General features: G+C 50.0%; 1 protein-coding gene across 4 annotated transcripts in view; it reads left to right on the top strand.

The window, feature by feature from the left end:
* Positions 1-624: 624 nt before the first annotated feature.
* Positions 625-10,166, top strand: part of Vangl1 (VANGL planar cell polarity protein 1) — a 50,938-nt gene continuing 41,396 nt past the window's right edge. Inside the window, exons 1-2 of one of the 4 annotated variants that reach the window (XM_021158187.2) lie at positions 625-721; positions 8,113-8,297. In XM_021158187.2, the coding sequence (XP_021013846.1) occupies positions 8,227-8,297 (71 nt within the window). In that variant the 5' untranslated portion in view covers positions 625-721; positions 8,113-8,226. Of the gene's footprint in view, positions 722-863; positions 1,148-2,206; positions 2,296-8,112; positions 8,298-10,166 lie in introns of those variants that run through there. The other 3 variants (XM_029475559.1, XM_029475562.1, XM_029475561.1) reach the window with 3 other exon arrangements.

The following is a 10,166-nucleotide window of genomic DNA, read 5'->3' as shown; positions in this document are numbered from 1 at the left end:
GGCAGGCATGTCTGCTCTGGTGGAAGAGGAGCGGGGAGAAGCTGCTGTAGGACTGTGGGCGTTGGTGGTTACTGGTTGGGTCATCTCTTGAGCTACATTGGAGTTTAAGTGTATTATGTGTGCTGAAAAATGTATGAGTTGGGGGAGGGGTAGAAATTGGTTCTTGAGCCATGTGAATATGCGGGTTGGAGCTTTTAATGATGGCAAACAATGAGAGGGCTTGGATTTTATGCACAATTGTAAGTGTGTGTGTGTGTGTGTGTGTGTGTGCGCGCGCGCGCGCGCGCGTGATCTTGGGGGTATGTTGGGGTGCTGGGTGGGGAGACATCAACCCCTGCGTCATGTATTCAGGAATTCAGGATGAGATTTGTTAGACTGTGTGCTAGTGGGTCCACTTGGGAGAGGAGATGTCAGTCCCTGGTCAGGCCGTGTGTGTGTGTGTGTGTGTGTGTGTGTGTGTGTGTGTCCCTGCCCCGCCCTCCGCTGCAGGTGGGCCGGGCCGGCAGCGGGGCCCGCAGCGCTCGCAGATCTTGGCTGGCGGCCGCGCCGGGCTAGCAGGGCTGGGCTGGGGCTGCGGGGCGGCGCCGGGACAGGAAGCGGAAAGCAGCAGAGAGCAGCGGCCGCGGCGGGGCTGTGCCTCCACTGCAGCCCAGCGCAGGCCGCGGAGCCCGGGCGCTGCAGCCGAGAGCGCGGGCGTGGAGCGCGGCGGGCCGGCGCCGGGGTGAGTCCCGGGAGAGGCGGGCGCGGCGCGGGGACTCGGGACTAAGCTGGGTGGGAGGTCAGGCCCAACTGCGGGTGTCCCTGCTCCCCAGCAGTCGGACCGGGGTCCGGGGCCTCGGACCGGGAGACCCCTGGGTTCCTCCGGGTCGAGCTTCCCGAGACGCGGGTCCTTCCATCCCTGCCCCGGGCTCTCTCCGCTCCATTCCAGTGCTCGGAGTCCTGGGGCAGCCTGCGCTACCTCGGACTTCTTTGCCTTGTCTGGCCTTCGGAGTGCGCCCCTGAGTGCGCGTGCCGGGTGGTGGCCAGGGAATGACGGCGTGTCGGAGGCAACCAGTGGCTGGACGCGCCTTGCAGGGCAGAACGCGATGGGGGTCCCCACCAGGACCCGGGGTCAACTGGCCGGTTTTCCAGCACAGGAATGGAGCTGGTTCGTGTTTCTTATTTCACTTACAAAACCGCAGCCGGGAAGGCCTGGGGGGCGCGGCCCGTTGCGCATCGCGGAGCGCAACAGGCAGGTAGTTTACTTTCAAAAGCGCCGGGGCGGAGCAGAGGCGAGCAGCCAGTCCCAGCCAAAGGAGGAGTCCCTGTCCTGGGCAACCTCGCCACACTCGGGCAGCCTTAGACACCAGTTGAACCTTATTTCATCCTGCAGCCATTGAACTGCCCCGAGCAGCGCGCCCAGAGAAGTGTGAAGCTTTATAAAAATTTAAAAGCGTCGGTGGTGGAAGCAGGAGTGGGGGCGGAGCCGTAGCCTGGTGGCTCAGTGATGAGTAGAGGAGAGTCGGAGCCGGGCAATCTCAATTTTCACGTCTCCAAACCGTGTGTGATGCCCAGACCGCGAAGATGAGCTCCTTCTGAAGTTCATGGAGGGGTGGCAGGACTCTATCGGCATGGTTGTGTGGTTGGTGCGTGCGTTAGTTTGAACCCGTTTGAGGGGATTGTGGTCAGGAGTGCGTGCGAATTCCAAAAGTTAGCTGTGAAGACTAGTGTTTTCACTGACGTGTTTATACGTTTTACGGGGTTTGCTGAAAAAATACTATAAGTTATGTCACCAATCAACAATACTAATTAGCCTTCTCCTTCTAGTGGGCGTGTTGATTACACAGCTCCTAGGCTCTGTAAGTGCAGAAACCGTCGGAGCCCAGGGAGGCATAATTAGCCATTTTATGTAACCACTAATTAGAGTTTTTAGAATTGAATTAAATCAGTGCGATATAGTTGGGGCTTTGATGTGTGGGAGGAAACTGTTTTATTCTACATTTCAAAGCAATATCCAGGAGCATTTAGCATTTTTAAAGGTTGGCGACTCCCACTAAGATTAGCCAAAACACCCAGTGTGAAATTTTCAGGGATGCAGTTGCTGACAGTGTCACTTGGTAGCAATTCATTTGTAAGTAAAATGAAAGACTTTGTGAGTGTCATATTTTTGAGACTGCCTGCCAAGTCTCAAAAAAGTTGTTATTGTCTTATTTCTTGAGCAATAGGATGAAGCCATACAGGAAATTGAAGTTTCCTTACCAAGTAACAATTCCATGACAACCTTCTGTTGAAGAATGAATGTGCTGAGTGTGCCAGGTATTCTTTATCCCCCTGATGTATACCCAAAGGCACACCTTGCATTGCGGCTGATGTAGTTTGGGTTGGATGGGGGCCTCATCACGCTGATTAATAATCATAGGTCTCACCTGGGCTGGAGGCTGTTTGAGATTAATTTCCTTTCTCCTTAAAGTGACCCCCAACACATACACACACACACACACACACACACACACACACACACACACACACAGTCTCCCTTCTACTGAGCCTATGAGTAGGAGTCCATAGGCAGGATTCTTTGTGAGGTTATGTGTGGTTTGGAACAATTCACTATTGTTGCCTGCCTCTTCTCTAAGTAAACAAACAATTCTCGTAATTGCTACATAGCTTTCAGTTTTCCATGGCTCTCTGAAGGTTAAAGCCATACGGGGGCACTTGCTTGTGTGTGTGACCTTGTTCCCTTAACTGTGCCATGACATTCAATTTTGCCTCCCTTAAAGACTTGTTCTGAAGATTGAGATATTTTATGCAAGTGACTTCAGCCTTAAGTGCCACCATATCTGTGGAGTGAGCTAACTGTGGCCAGTTAACTGTGCCACTTTCTACGAGGAAGACAAGATTCGGTGGCTGTGGCTGGGCTGTTTCTGGTACTCTGTGTCCTCCTGGAGGCAGAAGCAAACTGCCTCCATCCTCTGCTGCTCTGCCTCCACCCTCGTCCCAGATCCCCCTTAGAACACCATGGGATGTGTGGTGGGCATCAGGCTGTGGCTGAAGCTTCAGAATCTACTAGGGGGAAAGGCTTTGCTTGAAAAGAAATATCCATCCTAGATACAGTAACCCCTCACAGCTCCTCACACCCTTGTCCAGCTGCCAGGAATGTCCCAGAGGTAATTAATGACTCAGGCCAATAGCAGTTAGTCTGGGAATGGGAGCTGAACTCATTGGCAAACCAGGTAAAATGAGGCTGGTGTTTTCTCTCCTGGTTAACAGTGGCCTGGAGCTGTGCATCTTGAAGCGCTGTGTTGCTGGAAGGGGATCATTGACTTGTCCCAGGTGTCTGAGCCCTGCAGAGCCTCACTCACATCACAGACTTGGATACTGCTTTATGATTTACACGCGCACGTTCAGGCTTTGTCACACGGCCCTGTACCATTTTTCCTAGCCCGAGACCCACCAAGTAAACCCACATATGCTATTCTCTGGACCCCTTGTGCAATAACTTTCTACCTTCCCAGGCAGAGGCCCTTTAATTAATGGCTCTACATGGAGCTGTTGATGTTTTTATAACTTCCTTTTCATAAAAGTTAGCTTACATTTACCATGGTCATTATCATAACCTGTCATTTCCCATGTGTGTGTGTGTGTGTTACTGTTTTTCTTTCAAGTAGGAGTTGTGTGTTTTATAGGAATAGATGTGACTTCGGGGAAGACTCTCCTTGGGTCACTGGCTATCAGCTTGTTTTAGTACAAGGTGGTAGGAGAAATGAATTGCACCCTGTAAGATGTTCTCCCAGCACTGTTCCCCAGGCTGTGTAGTTTGGTATACTCTGATCCAGCCAGACTGGAGCAGGATGCTCTTCAGCACAAGCTGAAACAATGGTGCTGGTCTTCCCTGAGCACATCTGGACTATATGTTCTGTTACTGAATAAGCATTGTACCAGCAGTATTACTTTGTTCTGGATAGTTCTGAAAAATCTTCATTTTTTCTACCCTCTGTGAGCTTTCTTCTATGGTGAAGTCATGCCTTCATGCCCTGAGATAGGCACAAGACTTTTTTTTTTTTTTGTTCTTTCTTTCTTTTCCTTTCTTCCTTTCTCTCAGCAACTATTTATTAGGTACCTCTCTTTTGCCAGCAGCCAGGAGGACAGAAAGGACTGTGGTCCCCGCACCCCAGAAGCCTCTTCAGAGCCTGGTGCTGGATTGTCACACAAGTGAGCATGTGACTTGCTAGAGCCAAGTGTAGGCGGAATGCAGGCAGCGGGCGGCCAGGTGTGAACTGGAGGGTCAGCCAGGCCTCTCCAAAAGAAGGGTGTTCAAACTGAGAGGGATTAGCCGAATGGTTCACATGAGAGAATGAGCCTCAGCAGATACACTGGGCTGGGCTCAGGTCCTGAGGCTGGAAAGAACCAGGCCCCGAGGAACTGGAACAGCTGGCAAGACTGATCAAATGGAAGATTCTGTGTTTTAAAGTTCAGCGGATACCATGGGAGGATTTGAACAAGGTTAGGTCAGCCTGGCTGCTGCCCTCCCTGAACCCAACACATACAGGTCCTGTCAGGGGCCAGTGTGACAGACCTTGCGGGTTCTAGGTCTGTCTGTGTTCTCTCCGTCCTGCCTGTACCCCATTCTGGCCTCCGCAACAATTCATTAGTTTGCGACCCAGGGAAATTGATTTCTTTTCCTTTCTTGATTGCCTTTGCTGATAAAGGTAAACATTCTGACCCGGTCAGGAGCTGTTTTAGTTTCTTTTAAGTGCATCCTCACAGAGTTAAGCGTCAGGATAATGTGTCTTCACTAACTCAAAAGGGAGCCCTCGCCTGAGGTCATGCCCTTTCTGGAAGGAGTCCACCCTGCCTTTTACTAGTCTACTTCCTGACTCCTCCCCCAGATCTTAGATAACACCAGATTTGGTAACCATGGTGAAAGGAAGGCCTTGGCTCTGTGTGGACCAGGGCAGGTGAGGGAGCCTAGGATGTTCTCTAGGTTATCCTCTGTTGCTGTGAACTGGGAGGGAGAGGAGGATCCAAGGACAAGCAGAGCTTGGTGGCAGTAGGATGCACGGATGAACAGGAGAGAGTGTTCAAAACAGCAGAGCAGGTCCGTCTACTGGACAAGATGGCTGCATTACCGGAAACGGATATTAGAAAGATCAAGTCAGGGCACAAGAGAGTGGCTGTGGGTGAGAGCTGACCAAGTGGAAAGGGAGCATTTGGACTTAGGTTTCGGGAAGTGTTCCCGTTATGTTCAGAATATTTGGGGGAGGGGGCCATTCCTCCTGACTCGGGTGGGAGCTTATCCCTGGAGATGGAGAAGAAGAAGGGGGTGTGTCTTGATTGTTAAGGGATAACTTGATATAGGGATGGGAGAAGGAACAGCACACAGATCGAGCTAGTCATCAAGGCTTATTAATGAGGGCAGGTGGTGTGCCCCAGTTGAAGCCATCTCCCTAGAACCGCTGAGCATGGTCTGGTGGCTACTCATTAGATATGGAGGCAAAGCAATGGGGTATGAAGGGCCTGCAGAAGAAGGGTAAGGGTGTGACTGACTGTTCTAGAGAAGAACAGTCAGTGTTCTGAAGAAGGTGCCAAGCCTTGGAATCTGCAGGTCAACCAAGAGTCCAGCTATTGGCTATCAAGGAGAGAAGATTGTTTCGTGCTTTGCCCCCATATCCTGACTGTATCTCCTAAGGTTGGTTGTCTGCCAGCCAGAAGGCCGGTGGGAAAGGAGCACAGGCCATAGCAGAAAGAAAGGGAGAGCACTGTGTGCTGGAAGCTCACTGAGTGGCAGTTGAAAGCCCTGGGAAACAGGAGGAGGAGAAAGACTGATAGACTCGGCTCAGGAGCCAAGCTAATGTTCTGAGAGATGCCTGCTTAGTTTCATGTTTAGTCTTTAGAATCGCCCCCTTCCTCCCAAGCAGGCTGTTTGCCTTTCTTTTACTGGGTGGAAAATCCACAGCTCTGAGAGATTAAACTGCCGTGTTCCAGTACACAGCTGGTGGGTGAGCAGGCAGCCTAAGGGGCAGCCCCATTCTGCCCACAGCAGGTGAGACTTGGGTGGGATGGCCTGGAGGGAGGCGCTGGCCCTCCACCCTGTGGCTCTCTAAGCTTTCCTTTGGCTGAGAAAAACAAGGAGATGGTGGAGTTTAGAAACCACTGAAGGGACCACCCAGTTTTACTTACCCAGTGCATGTGGTGTCCACGCTGGGTACTGTCACCACTGCCAGCTCAGAGTCTTCAAAGAGATCGCATAGCTTGACTGAGGTCCTGGAGCTAGGAAGCGAGTCAAGTCTGTGTCTGTTTATAGCTTCACCCTGGGAGATGGTGGCCGGTGCTTGGATTCCTGATTGACAAGTGAGCAGACTGAGATTCAAGAAGGCAAGGCGAGGAAGGGGCTGATCACAGGTGGCTCAGCTTGGCTGGACTCCAGGCTTCCCGTGGCTAGACTTGGGCTCTTGATGGCCAAAGGCTGTTAAGTAATAACCTGATAGGGAGAAAGGGGGCGGAGGGCTGGAGGAGAAATGCTACAAGTGCCATCAAATGGAAACCAGCCACCAGCAGAACCAAGGAAAGTAGTGAGCTCTCTGTCATAGCTCTGCGGCCTTAGCACTCCTGAGCAGGGTTTTCTGGCTGCTTAGAAACTTGGATGCGAAATGGATGAGTGAGTGCATGGTGGCCTTTGGACCTAACTCCATAATTACTGTTTCTTACATATGTGCTAATTAGGGTAGAGCTGAACCTTGTTTCCTTCCTATTCTTTGGGTTAGGGGACCTTTCATTGTTTTTTAGCTCTTAATCACAATGAACAGTGAGGAGATAAAGTTTTTCCTTGAAGAATTAGCGCTCTAAGATAAACTCCTAAGTCACAAGTTGAGGCATCTAGGACAGGGCGAGTAACCCCTAGGCCCAGGGTCTCTTTAATAACGTTTTTTCCTCTTCACTTTGGAAGGAACACTAGAATACTACTTCTAGGCTCTGGACTGGTGTAACTGTGCAGATGAGACTTCAGGCCCAGTTAGGGCTCCCAGTTTGAAATGTCTTCTCTGTAGCTGGGGTCAGGGAGCCAGAATCTCCTCCTATGTGAGGGGCAGGGGCGTGACCTTTGCAATTCCTTTGTTTTCCTTCCCACTTATCTCTGGCTCTGTTTGCAGTTTTAGGCTCCAGGACCCTGCAGGGTAGGAGCCCTGTTGAGGCTCCAGCAGCCCTGGGAGAGCGATTCAGAAAGAGGCAGAGCTGTAGAGCTTTCTCGAGGTGAAGGCTGAGCCTGCGGAGGCTCCGGAATGTAATGTACTTGGAAGTGCTTCTCATTTATTTTTATTGCAGAGCAATATTAGAGGGAAGTGGGGAAGAACCTAGGACCTTGTAACTAGTAAATCACCGTTGCTGATGTCCCCTGTGGTCCCGGCCCTTCCATAAGTTATTACATCATTGCAACGGTTCTATAGTTCCATTGGCTGCCTGCAGTCCCATATCCTGCTTATTAAAATCTCCTTTCTTTGTAATTGTCATTTTGTACAGATCTGTGGTATTTTCTTTGACTGACTGAGTCCTGTCTTCCTCCAGCTATTTCTTCCTTGGCTGGGGGGAGGTGTTTATGTGGCCGCTGACTTCTGTTATCATAGACAGCGAGGCAACCATGGTGGTTGTTGAGTTTTAATTTGGAAGATAAATTTCTAGGAGTTTTGGATTCTCAGAGACTAAGAAAAACAAAAAACAAAAAACAAATTGACTTTTGGAAATGATGGCCAAATTGCTGAGTAAGGGATTTCCTTGGGTGTTGTTTCTATAACCGACAGTTGGGGGTGAAGTAGACATTTATCTGGGGGTTGGTGTACTACTCTACAGCCAAAGCCATAAGGGTAAGAAGGCTGTGCTCAGAAAATAAATGTCCCAATGTCCAGGTCTCTCCCAAACCTTCTTCCTCCTGCTGAGCTGGGGTCCAGCTTGCGAGCACCCCGCTTGCCTCTCAGACACCTGCCACGCTGCTTCCTGGCTGAGTGATGCATTTGGAGGTTTGGCTTTTATGCTTACCCCATATTCTATAACAGGGACCCCAGAGGAGAGCTGCCTGTTGTTGGTTTATCTTCCTACCCTTTGACTTTGAGAATTTATCTCTCCTTTTTCTCCTCTTTACAGAGTCCTGTTGAAGAGTGGTGTCTCTGAGTCCTCCAAGGCCTTTAGAGCTAGTGGGTGAGACAGCACGCGGAAGGACAGCCCCTGCTCCTTCATCAGAGGAAGCTTGCCATTGCTATGGATACCGAATCCACGTATTCTGGCTATTCCTACTACTCAAGCCATTCCAAAAAATCTCACAGGCAAGGGTACGTAAGCGATCCGTCACGCCATCCTTCTGTGTACAAGTGCCTGTAGGTTGGAAGGGCTTTCTGTTAGAGAAGCAGGTTTCCACCAGCCCACCGGAAGGGCTGAGGATGTGGAAGGTTCCGTCACTGGTGGGTGAGAAGTCAAGCTGTAAGAGCAGTTGACATGCTTGGGAAGTCACTAATACTGCCAATTTACGTTTTATAGCTGCCATTAGAGTTGATGGCCTTAATTTCTCACAATTGGTTTTAAATTAAAGTTTCCCTGGCATTGGAAATGCTTCTTATTTCTAAGTACTTCTTATAGGTGTCTGTTCTCTCAGAGCTTTACCAATACTGTAAGTGAAAGTTTAAAAGCAGGTGTTAATTTGTTGCTTCTCTCGAAGCTGCTGACTCGCTGGCTACGCACACACGAGCACACGCGTGCACACACACACACACACACACACACACACACACAGGCACATACTTGCTTGGCCTGGCACCTGATTTGTCTTTAACTAGTCTTCCAAGTGAGTCAGGATTTGAAAACACTGTCCTGAGTAGTGGGGCCAAGTTCCCCTTCCTCTGCTGAACAAAGAGACCTGGGTGGCTGTTCAGGGGGCCAAGTGCATTCCGAGGGGCAGGATGCTGGATGAGTGGAGAGATAAATGGATGGACAAACAGATAAATGATGAAATGGGTGGTACTATCCTGTGCAGGGTAGGAACCCAATGGAGGTGTCTCCTCCTCTGTGAAGAGGGTATAGGGATTCCTCCTTCTAGAACTGGTAAGGACTGAATGAAATCTACATGGGAAATGATTAACTCAGCCCCAGGAGGAGGCCCCTCTCTTGTAGCTGTGTTAATGCTATTCCCAGTCTTGGTATTTCAGCACCTTTGTTCCAAGGTGACAGCTGACCCCAGCTCAGAGGCCCAGCTGTGGCCACAGCTGTGTGCTGTGTGGAAGTGGTGGCTGTCCTGGTGTTTGCTTCTCTCGGTGAGCAGAGCACCATATAAGTAACTGTACCCAGATTGAGATAGATCTCAGAATAAGATGTGGGTTTCATGGGCTGTGTGTGGGTGGCCACACCTGGAAAGAAGCCCGAAAGTGTTTCCCAAGCTGTCAGGTGTGGCATCTTCAGGAAGGGGCTCTTGGCAGTGATGACTGATGGATGGGGAGTTAGACACTTAAACTTTAGTTTTCTGTACCAATTTGTACTTTGTAACTTTTTTTAATGTGAACGTGATAAGTGACAGGCACCTTTAATCCAAGCGGAGAGCGCTTAGGGGACAGAGCAAGCAGATCTTTGTGAGTTGGAGGCCAGCCTGGGCTGCATAGCAAGTAGAAAGTTCCAGGCCAGGCAGGCAGGGCTACACAGTGAGACCCTTGTCTTTAAGATAATAAAGTGAGTGGAATAAAAGGGTAAAGGAAAGCTCTTTAAAGATAACGTTCTTGTTTTAAGGAAGCGTTTTAATGCCATTGTTTTAAGGAAGTGGGCTTCTGTCTGGTTCTTTTGGAAAGTTCGCTTTATTTTATAAACATCCCTGAATTGCTTGTGTGCTTCGCTGGAGCTTCAGTGAGGACAGAAGGCTCTGGGTGTGGGTGCTTCAAGGGTAGGGGAGAGGAAAGCCTATAGTGACATTCTATAGTCCCGATTCCGAGAGAGCCCTGGTTTTAAAAATAATCACAGATTTCGATCTGTAGATGAACTTGACAGATTTATTATAAAATACCAGAAACAGCTGTTTTCAAATACCTGCTTTTTAGACCTAACTGGAAAAAGCAGCTGGCTTACTGGGGTGTTGGACTTCCTCTTCCAGATGGTATGAATAGGAATTTGGGTTTCCTCTGGGGCTGGGGCTGGGGCTGGGGCTGGGGCTGGGGCTGGGG

This window comes from Mus caroli, chromosome 3 (assembly GCF_900094665.2).
Source record: "Mus caroli chromosome 3, CAROLI_EIJ_v1.1, whole genome shotgun sequence".
In the NCBI taxonomy this organism is placed as follows: Eukaryota; Metazoa; Chordata; class Mammalia; order Rodentia; family Muridae; genus Mus; species Mus caroli.
Note: the sequence above shows the minus strand (reverse complement) of the source record. Positions and strands in the feature narration are given on the sequence as shown.